The sequence below is a fragment of the Procambarus clarkii genome, chromosome 8 (genome assembly GCF_040958095.1).
Source record: "Procambarus clarkii isolate CNS0578487 chromosome 8, FALCON_Pclarkii_2.0, whole genome shotgun sequence".
NCBI classification, from domain to species: Eukaryota; Metazoa; Arthropoda; class Malacostraca; order Decapoda; family Cambaridae; genus Procambarus; species Procambarus clarkii.
The window spans coordinates 42,733,812-42,750,228 of record NC_091157.1 but is presented as its reverse complement, the minus strand read 5'-3'; the positions used below and the strand labels follow the sequence as shown (position 1 = coordinate 42,750,228).

At 41.8% G+C, this 16,417-nt stretch overlaps 1 protein-coding gene across 1 annotated transcript in view; it reads left to right on the top strand.

The window, feature by feature from the left end:
* Arc42 (Activator-recruited cofactor subunit 42) overlaps window positions 1–776 on the top strand; it is a 49,749-nt gene extending 48,973 nt beyond the window's left edge. The window contains exon 9 of the mRNA XM_045744955.2: window positions 175–776. Within this exon, the coding sequence (XP_045600911.1) occupies window positions 175–387 (213 nt within the window). The 3' untranslated portion in view covers window positions 388–776. The remainder of the gene's footprint in view (window positions 1–174) is intronic.
* The last annotated feature ends 15,641 nt before the right edge of the window (window positions 777–16,417 follow it).

Sequence of the window (16,417 nt, the reverse complement as noted above, 5' to 3'; positions counted from 1 at the left end):
TTTGTTGGAGATAAATTATCTTTGTTGTTGTCTACTTTACTTGGTACAGTGTTTCTCTACAGTGATGCTAGTACTGTACTATGTAATTTGTTCATCGTGTATAGTATTTTAAGATTTATTTAGTCATATATAATGGCAGAAATTCATGCTCGATTTTTCTTCTACTTTTCACAGTGTGCGGCAATGGCTAAGCTGGCAGCATCAGAAACAGCCACATTCTGTAGCCACCAAGCTATACAGATCCTCGGAGGTATGGGATATGTAAGTGACATGCCAGCAGAGAGACACTACCGTGACGCTCGCATCACAGAGATATACGAAGGCACATCAGAAATACAACGTTTAGTCATAGCAGGAAGTCTTATAAAGGAATACCAAGCACTGTAATTTTTTCTTCAAAATATATTTATCTTGAGCAAACTAGTTTATGAAAATTCTGAATTAGAATTTTTAAAAACAAATTTTTATTTGTTTTCTATTTGATATGAGGTGCTGAATAACAATAGTTCATGTATAATATTTAGAAAACTAAAATTTCTTGTAATATGATAATGTATGTGTTGGGAACATGAGGTTTGTAAAAAGATTGCTTACATGTTTGGAGATTGAATCAATTGAAAATTAATTTGGCTTTAGCACTTTTAGCTGACGTTTTCTATTCTTTTGTATATGCAACTTATCAATGCAATTCTAGGTATATACTGTATAGATGTTTTTACTGCTGTATAAAATATGTAGAGTTTTACCAATAAAATTTTATATCTGGTAATAAATTATTGACATCTTTCTCTATGTTTATCACTGAACTGATTTTTGAGATCCATACCCAAGTCAGTCTTTACTTGTCATTACCTTTAGACATTGCAGTCTGAATACAACATTAAGTTTTAGATTTTATATATATATATATATACAGTATGTGCATTGAAAGGATGCTTAAAATATATTTTTTAAATACAAAATAGTAAAAGTATGATTTATGAAAAATATAGCTATTGCATGATAAGCTTTTCTGGGAGGAGCCCCTTGGAGGCTCCCTGAAGCTGTCTCACTGAAATGGCTTCCCATTACTGGGTCACATTAGTCACACAAGTTGATTTGGCCTACTGGGAACCAGAGTCAGAAGCCCACATCTCATTCCAAGGCCAGTCCTTCCATCTCATGTTGGAATAATGCTCAACGAGGTGGTGAATGACTTGGCCAAGCGCGCCACATCAAAACCCCAAGTTGACATTGAATGTGTTTTAAACAATGAGACAAATAAGAAGCAAAATTATAAATATTCGGGCACAAGCAGAAGTGGTGAGGAGAGCTATAATGTATGAGCGAGGTCAAACCATGGAACATTACATGTGTGTATGTGAGTCAAAACACTCATTTCACTTATGGTAAAAGGAGAAATGCTTGGAGTGACTGCACATGCAGCTCAGGCTTGGGTAGAAATATTACTGGGAATAAGTTCCTGGTATAATCATAGGTGTTAATGATAATGAAACAAAGTGTAAACTGTGGTATTTTAAGGTTCATGTCGTAATCGCTGAACCCAGGTTCATTCCGAACACAGTAATTACACAACTATAACGCCTTGCCTCACAAACTGTTACTACCACTATGTAATTCTCCACACCAGACCCTTGAGGTGTATCACTAGGTTTATACAGGAACTCAATGAAAGGACATATGGAAGGTGATTAAAGGCCATCAGGTTTTTCCAACTTAATTACGTAAAATAGACTCGGACAATGAACAACACATTAATTTACTCTGGTTAAATCGGCTTCCCATACCCATAAACCCACTAAACCTCCCCGGTCACCACCTGAACTCGTAACCTTCCCCTAAGGCCCTAATACCAAAGCATCACTATAATGCTCACATCTTAGTCTTCTATTCAATACTCACATACTGCAGACTTTACTGTTAACAAGATCACATCAGGTTCCCACATTTGGTCGGTTCACTTTGCCGCTGCCACAGATGGAGATAAGGAGAGCCTGACAGAACCACTCCTACAACAAGACTGCCTCCAGCTAGTCATAGCTTCAAACATTACATCCCAAGGAGGTATAATCCGATGAACCATAAATCTCCATGTTCCTAGAAACTTCACATCACCCTTTGTCCTCTTGGCTGGTACATTCATTTGGGTAGGCAATTGCTGTCTTAATCCCTTTTGACCTTACCTCGTTGTGTGACCAGTCTGCATTCTTAACATGTACTTCCACTCGTCATTTGTTAAGTGCTTGATTCACTGGCTAATATTCACTCCTAACTTGTGGATTACAACATCCACACCCCTCACCCATTATATTCTTGATTACCCATTGATTAATGTACTGTATATAGGAAAAAAAATACTGAGACTTCTGGTTCAGGTTCAGTGACGAGGATGCAGGTTCGAATCCTTGTCACGGCCCTTGTGGATTTGTTCATTTGATGCATCACGTTATTGTGATATCTGTGTGTAATGAAGTAAGGGCAGAGGGAGAACGGCCTACTGACATAGCTCGAGTGCATGGAGGAGTTGTGTAAAACCCAGGTTTGTGTCTCGGAGAGGCTGCAGGATCCAGGAAGTTCAGTAGAACTTTGGTTTCAACTCTTTTTGACCATGTCGTAGCTCAGTCGATTAAGGCAGCGTCTGGGATGCTCACGGACACAGGTTCGAATCCTCGTCACGGCCCTTGTGGATTTGTTTATTTGTCTTGTGTTTAACTAGGTATGGACTCCGGGCTGGAGCTGCATATTCCAGGATTGGTCTGACATAAGTGGTATACAGGGTCCTGAACAATTCCTTACACAAGTTTCTAAAGGCAGTTCTTATGTTGGCCAACCTAGCATATGCCGCTGATGATATTCTTTTGATGTGGGCCTCTGGGGACAGGTTCGGTGTGATATCAACCCCTCGATCTTTCTCTTTATTTGACTCTTGCAGGATTTCACCTCCCAGATAGTACCTTGTGTTCAGCCTCCTGCTTTCTTCGCCTAATTTCATTACTTTATGCTTTCCCGAGTTGAACTTTAGCAGCCATTTTCTAGACCATTCCTCCAGTTTGTCCAGGTCATCCTGTAGTCTCTGTCTATCTTCATCTGTCTTAATTCTCATAATTTTTACATCATCAGCAAACATTGAGAGGAATGAGTCTATACCCTCCAGAAGATCGTTTACATATATTAGAAACAGGATGGGTCCAAGTACTGAGCCCTGTGGGACTCCGCTGGTGACATCTCGCCCCTTTGATGTCTCCCCCCCTCACAGTTACTTGCTGTTTCCTATTGCTTAAGTACTCCCTTATCCACTGGAGCTCCTTCCCTTTTACTCCTGCCTGTTGCTCCAACTTTTTTAACAGCCTTTGATGGGGTATGTGTCAAAGGCTTTCTGGCAGTCCAGGAAAATGCAGTCTGCCCACCCTTCTTTTTCCTACCTAACTTTTGTTGCCTGGTCATAGAATTCTATTAAACCTGTGAGTCACGATTTACCATCTTTGAACCCATGTTAGTGGTGTGTTACAAAGCTATTTCCCTCCAGATGCTCTACGAGCCTTTTCCTCATGATCTTTATCACCTTGCATGGTATACAAGTTAGGGAAACTGGCCTGTAGTTCAGTGCCTCTTGCCTGTCACCTTTCTTGTATATTGGGACTACGTTAGCTGTCTTCCAACTTTCTGGTAGGTCTCCTGTTTCCAGTTACCTATTATACACCATAGAGAGTGGCACACTTAGTGCTTCTGCACCTTCCTTTAGTATCCATGGTGAGATTCTGTCAGGCCCAACAGCCTTTGTCATATTCAGCTCCAACAGACACCTTTTGACCTCATCACTGGTAAGGTCAAATTCCTCCAAGGTTGCTTGGTTTGCTTCCTCCTCATTTAGTGCAGGGGCTTCTCCTTGTTCTATTGTGAAGACCTGGAATCTCTTGTTGAGTTCTTCACACACCTCCTTGTCATTCTCTGTGTATCTGTTCTCCCCTTTTCTCAGTTTCATCACTTGTTCCTTCACTGTTGTTTTCCTCCTGATGTGGCTGTGGAGCAGCTTTGGTTGGGTCTTGGCTTTACTCGCGATGTCATTCTCATACTGTCTCTCTGCTTCCCTCCTCACTTTGAGGTACTCATTTTTGGCCCTCTGGTATCTCTCCCTGCTCTCCGGTGTTGTTATTTCTGTTGTTTCTCCATGTTCTTTTACTCAGTTGCTTCGCTACCTTACATTCCTGGTTGAAACATGGATTTTTCTGGTTTTTCATTTTTTCCTTTAGGACCTTCCAAAGCACACCTTCATGTAGGTGTACTCACCTAATTGTACTCACCTAATTGTGCTTGCGGGGGTTGAGCTTTGGCTCTTTGGTCCCGCCTCTCAACTGTCAATCAACTGGTGTACAGATTCCTGAGCCTACTGGGCTCTTATCATATCTACATTTGAAACTGTGTATGGAGCCAGCCTCCACCACATCACTTCCTAGTGCATTCCATTTATTAACTACTCTGACACTGAAAAAATTCTTTTTAACATCTCTGTGGTTCATCTGGGTACTAAGTTTCCACCTGTGTCCCCTTGTTCGTGTCCCACCCGTGCTGAAGAGTTTGTCTTTGTCCACCCTGTCAATTCCCCTGAGAATTTTGTAGGTGGTTATCATGTCTCCCCTTACTCTTCTGTTTTCCAGGGATGTGAGGTTCAGCTCCTTTAGCCTTTCCTCGTAGCTCAATCCTCTCAGTTCCGGGACGAGCCTGGTGGCATACCGCTGAATCTTCTCTATCTTTGTCTTGTGTTTAACTAGGTATGGACTCCAGGCTGGAGCTGCATACTCCAGGATTGGTCTTACATAAGTGGTATACAGGGTTCTGAAAGATTCCTTACACAAGTTTCTGAAGGCAGTTCTTATGTTGGCCAGTCTAGCATATGCCGCTGATGATATTCTTTTGATGTGGGCCTCTGGGGACAGGTTCGTCGTGATATCAACCCCCAGATCCTTCTCTCTATTTGACTCTTGCAGGATTTCCCCTCCCAGATGATACCTTGTGTTCAGCCTCCTGCTCCCTTCGCCTAATTTCATCACCTTACACTTTCCTGAGTTGAACTTTAGCAGCCATTTTCTAGACCATTCCTCCAGTTTATCCAGGTCATCCTGTAGTCTCTGTCTATCTTCATCCGTCTTGATTCTTCTTATAATTTTTGCATCATCAGCAAACATTGAGGGGAATGAGTCTATACCCTCTGGAAGATCGTTCACATATATTAGAAACAGGATGGGTCCAAGTACTGAGCCCTGTGGGACTCCGCTGGTGACATCTCGCCACTCTTATGTCTCCCCCCCTCACTGTTACTCGCTGTTTCCTGTTGCTTAAGTACTCCCTTATCCACTGGAGCACCTTCCCTTTTACTCCTGCCTTTTGCTCCAACTTTATTAACAGCCTTTTATGGGATACTGTGTCAAAGGCTTTTTGGCAATCCAGGAAAATGCAGTCGGCTCACCCTTCTCTTTCCTGCCTAATTTTCATTGCGTGGTCATAAAATTCTATTAAACCTGTGAGGCATGATTTACCATCTCTGAACCCATGTTGGTGGTGCGTTACAAAGTTATTTCCCTCCAGATGCTCTACGAGCTTTTTCCTCACGATCTTCTCCGTCACCTTGCATGGTATACAAGTTAAGGAAAAGGTGTGCTTTGCTATGTGTTTGGTTACTCCCCCTGCTTCCAGTTCCATTGTTTCTGCAGTTTATGAAGTTAGGGCAGGGTTTGCTTAAGGTGTTGCTGAGCCTTCTCCGAGGGTGGTTCCATCCATTCCCGCGGCAGTGCAGTTCAGCCATCTCACAACCCCCACACTTCCACCAATCCTCCTTGGGACAATGCCTTGGGCATTGGGACATCATTGCTGGCTTCCGGGGTGGTTGGGGAAAGCCCGAGAGGGGGTCATGGGTGCCTTTCAGCCCTTCCTGGACACTGGTTTCTTATGTGGGGGGGTCTTTTGGTTCTTTGGGGATTGTTTTTCGTTCTCCCCATCATTGCACGATTCTACCTCTTTTTTTTTTTTGCAATTCCCCTCAGAGTTCATTTCCATGTGACTTTCAGTGCTGCTGACTTTTCTTCATTCTGGGGGTTTCTGTTATCATGCAGTGTGCCCATTTTGGCTGGTGCGATCCTATTTTGTTCCTTCTGTGGGTTTTGATCATCGCTTCCTTACTGGTCTCTTTTAGGTCGGCTTTGATTTCTGGTCTGCGATGTACAGTTCCCTATTTCTCCAAGCTTGCTGGCCTCCCCCACTCCATTTCATAGGGGGTTATGCAGGAGTTCTTTGAGACCCGGGTGCTTGTTTGATGTGTGGCCTGCAGCTGCATGTGCCTCTGGAGCTCTTGTTGCTAGGTTCTATAGCGCTTATAGTCCACTTAGTGTTTGTTTTGCATTTTGGCCTGTCCTGGGATGTCTCTGATCCTGCTTCATGTAGCATTGCTTCACTAACTTTGGTCCCGACTGCGGGGGCCTTGTCATCTGCGATTCTGGCTTGTGTGGCCTTGCTTGCATTGCTTGCTTCTCTCCTTCAGGAAGTCGTGGCAGCATTCTACTTGATACTGCTCAGGTGTGTGGCAGGATATGCTGTCCAAGGCTTTTTGTTCGGCCTGGTCCTTAATCCTTTTGTCTGCCACCAATTTTCACCTGTCTTTCTTTCTGGAGTTTTCACTCGCATTATTTTGACTTCTGTTGATGGGTACCTATCGCTGTTAATGGATGTTGTATTTGGGGAAGGGGGCTTTAGTCCCTTCTTCGGGGGCTATCCAGTAGGGTTGAGGCCTTGTCTGTTGTTGGTTAGGATATGTCCTCAACTTTGTCAAGTTTCTTGGATTGTTCCTCTTCATGCTGGTTCTTCATTGTTGCCTTTTGTCAGTGCTGTCTGACCCGTTTTTGCCTGCCCCTAGTCCCGCATTTATGGGCCTTCAGGTCATCTGTCTTGGCCTTCGGTTGTGTGGGCTCCTTTCCTCTCAGGGGTTCAGAGTTGCTGGATCAGGTGTCCTCCCCAAATTTCTCCAAATAGGCATAAGGTCATTCGCTCCACCTTCCCCATTCTTTATGAGGGGGAGGAGAGAGTCAGCTCGCGGTCAGCCTGCCACTCCACTTTCAATTCTATGGTAGATGTAACCAATTAGTCCGTTGTCCTAAGGTTTCCCAACGTCAAGAATCTGTCGTTCTGAAGTGCCCTATTACTATCCAACCAGTGGACCCAAAACAGAAAACGGGAAAATGTCAATTTCCACAGCCGCTTCCATTTTCTAGTACGACAATTTTTGGTCTTAAAGTATAAGTATGCCTAATATAAGGTATTGTTATTCAACACCTCAGAGAGGTGTTTGCTTTTTTTTCTAACATTAAGAAGCTCAGGTATACACAGCAATGTGCTGCTGCCCTATTCTATAAGCTTTATTTATTTATGTAAGGCCACTAACACGCTTAGCGCTTCCTCAATTCAATTTCTTTCTTTATTATGCACTTCCTCCTAATAACTACCTTAGCATAGGTGTTAGTGTAGGTGGTAAGGGCCAAGCACTAAGGTTAGTTTGTAGGAGGTTGGCAACGGTGGCGGGTGGTAAGGGCCAAGCGCTAAGGTTAGCGTATAGGAGGTTGGCAACGGTGGCGGCGCCAAGGACCACCGCTCACCCCCAACAAAACAAACTGGCTCCTGCTTAATACTCACCTGATTTGAGAGGACATGGCGAACAGTCAGGCAAGCACACAGGTATGGAGGCCAATGTCATGTCATGTGGAGCTTAGGTGTGTGTGTGTGTGTGTAGGTACAGGCAGAGTTGCATCATGTAAAGCAGTGTACAGGGTCGCCGTAGAAAGCAATTATTACTGCTATGGCAACTGGATTTCAACAATTGGCTGTGTAATGTCTCGAGAACAGACTAAGTGATACTCAAGAACGGATTCAAGGATAGATTGCGAGTTTGTTTTTTGACGGCTCGGTGCTATTTAATTATTCAGTGTTTGAAACATTGTGGTATAGTGTAGTTAACTTGCATTTAAGGGTCCCGGTAGTACAGTTGGGTTCATGCTCGACCCGCAATCGAGAATTCCAGATTCTAATCCCAGGCTGGACAGAAATGATCGGGCGCATTTCCTATCACCTAATGCCCCCTGTTCAGCTAGTAGCAAGTAGGTACCCAGGAGTTAGCTTGTTCTGAGGATGCATCCTGGTAAGGGTCAGTAACTTGACCCTGGGGGTTGGTGGGGTACCTCATATAACCCTAACATATACAGTACTGTATGTATAAACTGGCTACCTGTCCCCGACACAATGAATTAATGAATTAACTCCCACCATACCTAAGAAGTTCTCCATCATATTTTAAAACCTACCTAACTTATCCCAAGTTAACTTATGCCATCATAGCCTAACATAACAATATATTTCGGATAAACTCGGGTAAATACAGTACAGTATATGTAGTTTTCAAATTAGAAGATATTTATCAAAACGCTTGTGTACAGTTAGACTGTACCTCGTTAACTTTGTGTACTAGTAGCTGTATTAAATAGGCACCTTACTTAACAACTATTCAACCATTGTATAGTGTTTTTCTGTGCATTTTGTAAATAAAAATTATTATTAATTATATGATTTAGCCAAACTGGAATACTTTAAGTACTGTAATGGTAAGACCATTCCAAGTACCATGTATTGCCTTTTAATTCAGTTGCTTCAAAGTCTCCCTGGATTGGCACCTTCTTTTGATAATTACTTACTTTCAATCCAGTTTCCAGTTGATCTTTTATTCTGTGCAATTCTATACATGGCACATCTCAGGGGAACTCTTAAGGACATTTTGGAGAAGGTGTGACTAGCCTTTCTTCAGCTCATAAATTTTCTCAATGTTGGTGGTGGCTCTTGTGTTTTTTATAATTCATTTTGTCAGGAGACAGGCAGCCTGTGTTTATATATATACTTTAGGCTTATATCAAGGTCCCCCTCCCCAAGGTTAAACTACTAACCCTCTCCAACTGCGCTGCATTATAATATGACACTTGTGGTGCACCAGAAAAACAATTATTTCCAAAAAATTATTTACTTTTATATTGATAAAATGTTCTCTGATCATGGGAACTAAACTAAAATTTTGTATGTGACATACTTTAGCTATGATAGCTGAGAACGTGAGAAATTTATGGGCGCCGAGTGTAATGGCCCGGAAGTGCTCGCCGCCACCAACCCATGTGGCGGCAGTTGCCTTGAATATAATTGTTCATAATTATTTCAATTTCTATCATTCATTTCTTATTTCTTCTCTTTTTTTTTTTGCTGTAATATTATTAAAAAGTGTGTAATTTGTGGAATTTATATACAGGAGTACCTCGGTCTAAGAGTTTAATCCGTTCCGGGAGACAGCTCGTAACCTGAAAACTCGTAAACCAAAGCTAATTTCCCCATAAGAAATAATGGGAAATGAATTAATCCGTTCCTGACTACCCAAAAACCTCACTTCAAACTAAATTTTATACCTAATTCATCCAAATCTACACTACAAAACTATGTTCATGTTATTACTTACCCTTGCTGAGGACTGCTGTTGGCGTATGGAAGATGATGAGGAGTGGGGAGGAGGAGAGGTGTTACTGTTTGGAAGGGGGAATCCCCTTTCCATTATAACATCAGGCAGTGAGGACTTCTCTGGTGTGCACTCTGGCCCGTTTTGCCTGCATACTACTAGGGCCTGCTTGTGGCTCTCTGCATGCTTGTCTTACTAAGAATCTATCTAAAGACACTTGTTTTTCCCTACATTTTAACACTTGTCTGTAGTAAGACATCACATTGTCATTTAAAAGGTCAATGCAATGGCCTGCTACAGCTTTATCTGGTTGAGTTTTTTCAATAAAACTTTGCAGTTCGTCCCATACTTCACACATTTTCTTAATGAGGAAGGGACATCCTCTACTCACAACTATTTTCTTAGGTTGAACCTTACCACTGGCTTTCTTGGGACCCATTGTGAGATATATACTGTAATAACAACTTTTATGTTCAAATGTCCAAATATCCAACAAAACACTGTAAATCCTGGTGAGGAATTGAGGCAGGATAGTCACTGGGTGCGAGGCACTGGTAAACTGAGCGGCGATTACCGTGCCACCACGCGCTAGTCTGCCCGTACGCGTATCAACACCCTCGTATTCTGAGGCAACCCTCGTATCCCGATACAAATTTTCCCAGCAAATCATGCTCATAACCCGAAAAACTCGTAACCAGGGGCGCTCGTAAGTTGAGGTACCACTGTAGTTAAATGTTGAAACATCGCTATGGTAGAAAATATGGGGTTCATATATGGTGATGCGTATATTATATTTCTAAGATCAATTAAACAGTGTTTTTGCTGTTATTACACTATATAGACATGTTATATATAACTACATACATTTTTGTGCACCATAATGAATCACAAAGATCACGTGTTGAGAGTTTATATATACAGAACAAGAATCCAAGGTCAGCCTAGCGGCCATCAGTGAGTGTGGCAGGGGCTGCCCCACATACAGTTTTACATAATTATTTCACGGTTTGTGAATGGTTTTATATCTAGTTTTTTTGCAGTAATATTATTCAGTAGTGTGCAATTTGTGGAATTTATATAGTTAAAGAACAAAGGAAGGGGAAACATGTTCCTAAAAAATTATATATACTGTACTAACATTGATGGAATGAGATAAAAAAATACTGGAGCTAAAAGATATAGTACAGCTTAAGATGTCAGAGACTCACACTAACAGAGATAAAACTTTACGACAATATTTTTAATGAGGTTGTATTCCCAAGTATACTCAATAAGGGGATGAGGTAGAAAAATTAGAAAAGGTGGAGGAGTTGTTGTTCTGGTGAAAGAACTCCTAAAAGTAAGTAATTATCAAAAGAAGGTGCGAGCCAAGGGCCCTAAAAGTAAGAGAATTAATAATCAACACACGAAAAATTGATGTAATGGCTCTGAAGATTTGATGATGATAAACTGATAATTATAAATGCCTACAATCAACCAGCAAGCAACACATGAACATAGGGGGAGCTAGATGACAAACTAGAGGGCCTCAGTGATCATGAGAGAAATTGCAGTAAGAGCAGATAAAGATAGATCATGACCGTTGGCTCATTTCAAGTTGAAGTCACTTGGTGACTTCAACTTGAAATCCAAAGACTGTGAAACCTATAAAGCAAGAATGGAGGACATTTGGACCGACAGATTCATGAACCTCATCTTAGAGACATTCATATATTGTCACGTGAATCCCCTGCATAGCAGTGGAACTGCCTTTTTCCCTCACCTTCAATGCCTCTGCACTGGAAGTCTACATTTACACCAGCCCAGATGAGTCATCAGTCCTGTCACCTCTCCGTACTCCCCCCCCCCCCCCCTCCCCCAGGGCCTGGCACGGCCTGGTACGACTCAGAGGCAAGCCAGGCGCCTCTGCTAACTGGTAGTTTGCCTTCACAGACAAGCAGTTAGCCACCTTCAACTGGCAGTGGTGCAGCTCAACACAAAGGCACCGCCAGCCACAAACTAGCAGTTTGCTAGTTGACCAGATGTCCACCTTGCGTTGACACCGGATGAGTCATCACCGCCGGACTATATAAAGGACACCGCCTCCCTGGAGAGTTCACGTCTGTTTTAAGGCACTACGGGCTCACCATAGCCCGTGCTACTTGGAACTTTTTGTTCCAGGTAGTGAATCTTTAACAACAATAACCACCCTGGAGAGCCAGTCTCTCTCTTGGTGCTCTTGGATCACCTTGGCCTCCTGCAACGCCGTCTGCCTTCAGCCAACATCGTATGCTGGATGCTGTGGTGGTATGGTAGATGTCTTCAGCACCACCAGTATACTCTTGTATTGTATTAGGTTTAAACTTTCATTTACTTATTTGATTTGTTATATAATAATAGCCAAGTATTCTCAGGTGCCATTTTTGTTCATTAATATTTCAGTAAATTGTTTTAATTATTTATTTGATGATTTTCATTTGTTTTCACCTGCAACTTAAACACTGCAAGGGCCAAGTGCAGCATTTTTGTTTATTTGTGTGATGGAGAGCCATACCATCTTGGTTCAGTATAGCTGCGATACCACAACCCGTCACAATATCTACACGTTAAACAAACTATGAGAATGAGGGACGGGGATATTCCTTCAATGCTGGATTTGATATTCACCAGGAAAGAAGAAGAGATATGTATTTGATATTCAGAACCTTGCCCATTGGGCAAAAGGGACCATGTCATTTTGGAAATAGTGTGTAATGAGTTATAATCTAGGAAATGATGAAAATAAAGCAATTTAAAAGTCTGATTTTAGGAAAGACACTACTGTATGGGGAACTTAGAAAATTCTTTAATGATTTTTACTGGAAAGCCCTGCTCTTGCTCTTATACAAGGAAGTACAATAAATGAGATGTATTTTTTGTTTTGTAAAAGTTTTGTAAGATGTATAAAAATAATAAAATAATAATACATTGTGTCGGAGGACAGGAAGCCAGAGTGTAAGAAACTTTGATAAACACAATTTTTTTTTTTTACCAAAACAAAGATGCAGAGCTTAGAAATAGGATTGGTTCACCGCAAATTGCGAGAGAGCCAGAGAGAAAAGGCAAAAATTGAATCAATATAGAAAGAGGCCAAACCCTCAAACATGCCAGCAATACAAAGAAGCAAGGAACAGCTACACAGCAGGTAAGGGAAGGGAACTATCAGGAGAATGCACTAAGCCATTACAACTATATAGCACTTGGAAGAGGTCAGGATAAGGATTTGGGATGAAACGGGGGGAAAGGAATGGTGCCCAATCACTTGTACAGTTGGGGATTGATCGCAGACCTGCCTTCAGGTCTGCAGGTCTTCTTTTCTGTCTTCAACCTCTTGTGCTTCTCTTTTCACATAGCAGTGAGAAGAGGCAGAAAGAAATCTTGAGAAAGCGGTAGCAGACAAATTTAAACCAAACCAGGACTATTCTATATATTCAGTAAAAGCTAATTGCAGGTAAAGGATAAAATTCAGAAGTTGAAAATAGGAAACAGATTTATGGAATATGAAAAGGAAATGTGTTAAGCATTAAATGAACAGTTCCAAAGTGTTTTGTGCAAAATGGAATTTTATAAGAACCTGACACAACAAGACTTACAGAGTACAACATTGAGCTCATAGAGGTGTCTAGAGATGTAGAAAAATGTTCAAGGAGCTAAGTAGGAAAAGTGCAGTTGGCCCAGATGGAGTTTCACCTTGAATTTTTAGAAAATGTATACCTTAGCTCAGCATTCTACTTCGGTTGATTCTTTTAGACATCTCTGTGTACAAAAATCTTGGCAGATACAATGTAAGAAAAAAGGCTAACATAGCCTTTTGCCTTAGCCTTTAACTAACTGCTGCCACTTCTACAAAAGTGGCAGCAGGGAAAACCCTTAATTTTAGACCTTTATCATTGACAAGTGTAGTAGCCCAAATATTGGAAAAAAAATAAATTGAAATGGGTAGAACACCTGGAGAAAATGACATAAGACGGACAGACACACACTGTAAGATCCTGTGTAATGAATCTACTTAGTTTCTATGGTAGAGCTACAAAGATTTTACAGGAAAGTAATGGTGTGGTTGATAGCATTTATCTGGACCTAAAAAAAAGGCTTTAGACAGAGTCCCACATAAGAGGTTATTCTGGAAACTGGAACATACTGGAGTGATAGGGAGACTTCTAAATGCAAAAAAAATTTCTGACAGAAAAACAAGGGCAGTAATCAAAGGCAACATATCAGACTGGAGAAATGTCATGAGTGGAGTACCACAGGGTTCAGTTCTTGCACCGGTAATGTTCATTGTCTACATAAGTGACCTACCAGAAGGAATACAGAATTATATGAACATGTTTGCTGATGATGCTAAGAAACAAGAAACTAGGGAAGACAAGACACTTATACGATTGTCATGTCTTCCAAGATGACCTGGACAAAACACTTAACACTTTGGTGCACCCCGTTCGCCACCCCTCAACTGTGCGATATGGGACCCAGGGTGTTACGGGAGTGCGCGTAAATTCTGAAAAGTGTATACTCTCTTCAACTTTGTCACCTTAATTCTCGTCCTACGAGATTAAATTTGGTATCATTGTGTTCGCAATAGAATTCTGTACAGCACTAAATGCATATAACCTCCAAAAGCCCGGCTAATTACCCGCAGCAAACAGAGAAAGTGCGAACGAGTTACCCAGGAGCGCGCAAACGCGATAAAATGTTTTCACTATTTTCACTCTGGTCACCTCAATTTTTATCCTACGTCTTTCATTTTGGTCTCAATGGGTTCGCAATAGAATTCTCTAGAGGAACATTAGCATATAAAATAAAAAACCTGGTCACGCTCCAACCGCCGACGAGTTGAAGACGGGCCACGCGTTAGCCGCAAGTGAGTGCTCAGCCGCCTTCCAGCTACACTCCCAATTCCCGCCCTTTTCAAGCCTTTCTTTCGCAATTTTCTTCCTGGAAGGGCCTTGTTCATGATCACTATCCGTCGTGGAGTAAGCGTAGATAGTTTCTAAAGCCGCAGTAAGAAATATAGCCACGGAAAATAGCCGAAATGTTCACACGTTTGAGATGCGAGGGGAGGCGACATTGGTCACAACAGTGGAGCGAAAACAATGGGCCCACGGCATGTGCCAAGCTGCCTGAGGGCCACGAGGCTCAACAAAGAAAATGGGAAGACATCGGCGCGCATTTTAAAACCAGTCCCAAAAAAATCGGATAAAAACCTGATTTTTGGCGATTATTTAAAGTGGATGACGCAATGCTGCGTCTTCCCCGGAATTACCGCCAGTAAACGGATGACGCAATGCTGCGTCATGCCCGGGCGAAAGTGTTAAGTGTATGGAACACCACTTGCCAAATGGAATTTAATGTGAATAAATGCCATGATATGAAATGTGGAATAGGAGAAAATAGACCATGCACAAAATCCAAATAATATGGAAAAGCTTTACAAAATTCTGATACAGATCAAGGGATCTTAGATCTAGGATCTTCTATAAAAAACAAACTGTCACCTGAAGACCACATAAACATTATGCGAGGAGCCTGTGCTATGTTTTCCAATTTCAGAATTGCTCTTAAATACATGGATAGTGAAATACCCGTACTGTGTCTACTCGCTAATCCGGACTATATGGGAAGGACCCCCAGCCGGATTATCACATTTTCCGGATTAACGTACTTTTTCACCTCTGATTCCAAAAGTGACCATTTCCAACTATTTTTATACCACAAACAACATAATTTGAATTGCCTTGCCACATATAATTAGAAAATATTCAACTAGAAATCTTAACTTACCTTGTTGTTGTTCATCTTCTTGATTGATGCCACACATCTTGAAGTTAAGACTTCTTGACAATTTTATGTAACCTATACTAACACAACACTAAAATTAACACGTAAAATTACTGTACAGTTCATTAAGCAAAGTTAGTTTTGACTGCCAGCTGCTGAAGCCTCACTGGTTGAAGGCACTTGGGTTGCCTGTGAGGCAACCCAAGACTTTTAGTTTGTATAGGGACTTTTTTATGTGTAGGGATGTTTGTGTAGTCTTTTTTTTTTGTGTGTGTGGTGACGTGAGTCTTATTTTCCTCGGCGTCACCCCTTTTATATAGGAACCATCGGAAAAGCATCCGAGGTACTGTGTGGGCCGTCACCGCCTCGTTGATGGAGAGAGGTGACCACAGTGTTTTTGTTCAGCCTTCCCATGACATGGAAGAAAGTTGGTGTGCTGTTCCCAACCAGTGAGGCCTCAAAGTCCTCACTGGTTGAAGGCGATTGGCTTGCCTGTGACACCTCATTGGTTGAAGGTGCTTGGCTTGCCTGTGACGCCTCACTGGTTGAAGGCACTTAGTTTGCCTGTGACGCCTCACTGGTTGAAGGCGCTTGGTTTGCCTGTGACGCCTCACTGGTTGAAGGCGCTTGGTTTGCCTGTGACGCCTCACTGGTTGAAAGCGTTTTGCTTGATTTTCTTACCATATAAGAATCAAGTTTAACTGGCCTTCTGTGTTCATTGGCTTATTGTATGATTAGCTCTGGTTCGCCTCAGATACTGATACATGTTTCCAACTTCTGGATTAGCACAGTTGGATGAAAAATTAATTAATCCGTCAACATAGGACATGAGTACACTGTATTTCGAGGTTAGTGGTGTTGGTTCTTCACTGCCTTCTTCTTCCTCCTCCTCTTCGTCGACCTCACCAGTAATAGACTGGAGAATCTAGTCTTCACTTATCACACCATATCCTGTGTCATTAGCATCTCTTTCAAGCCAATCAACCACATCCTGTCTTTCTAAGTTTTTGCCAGCATTTCTGAACATTCCATGGATTTCATCTGTAAATCTTTCAAAATTCATTTCTTCATCCTCCTCATTGCCGACTG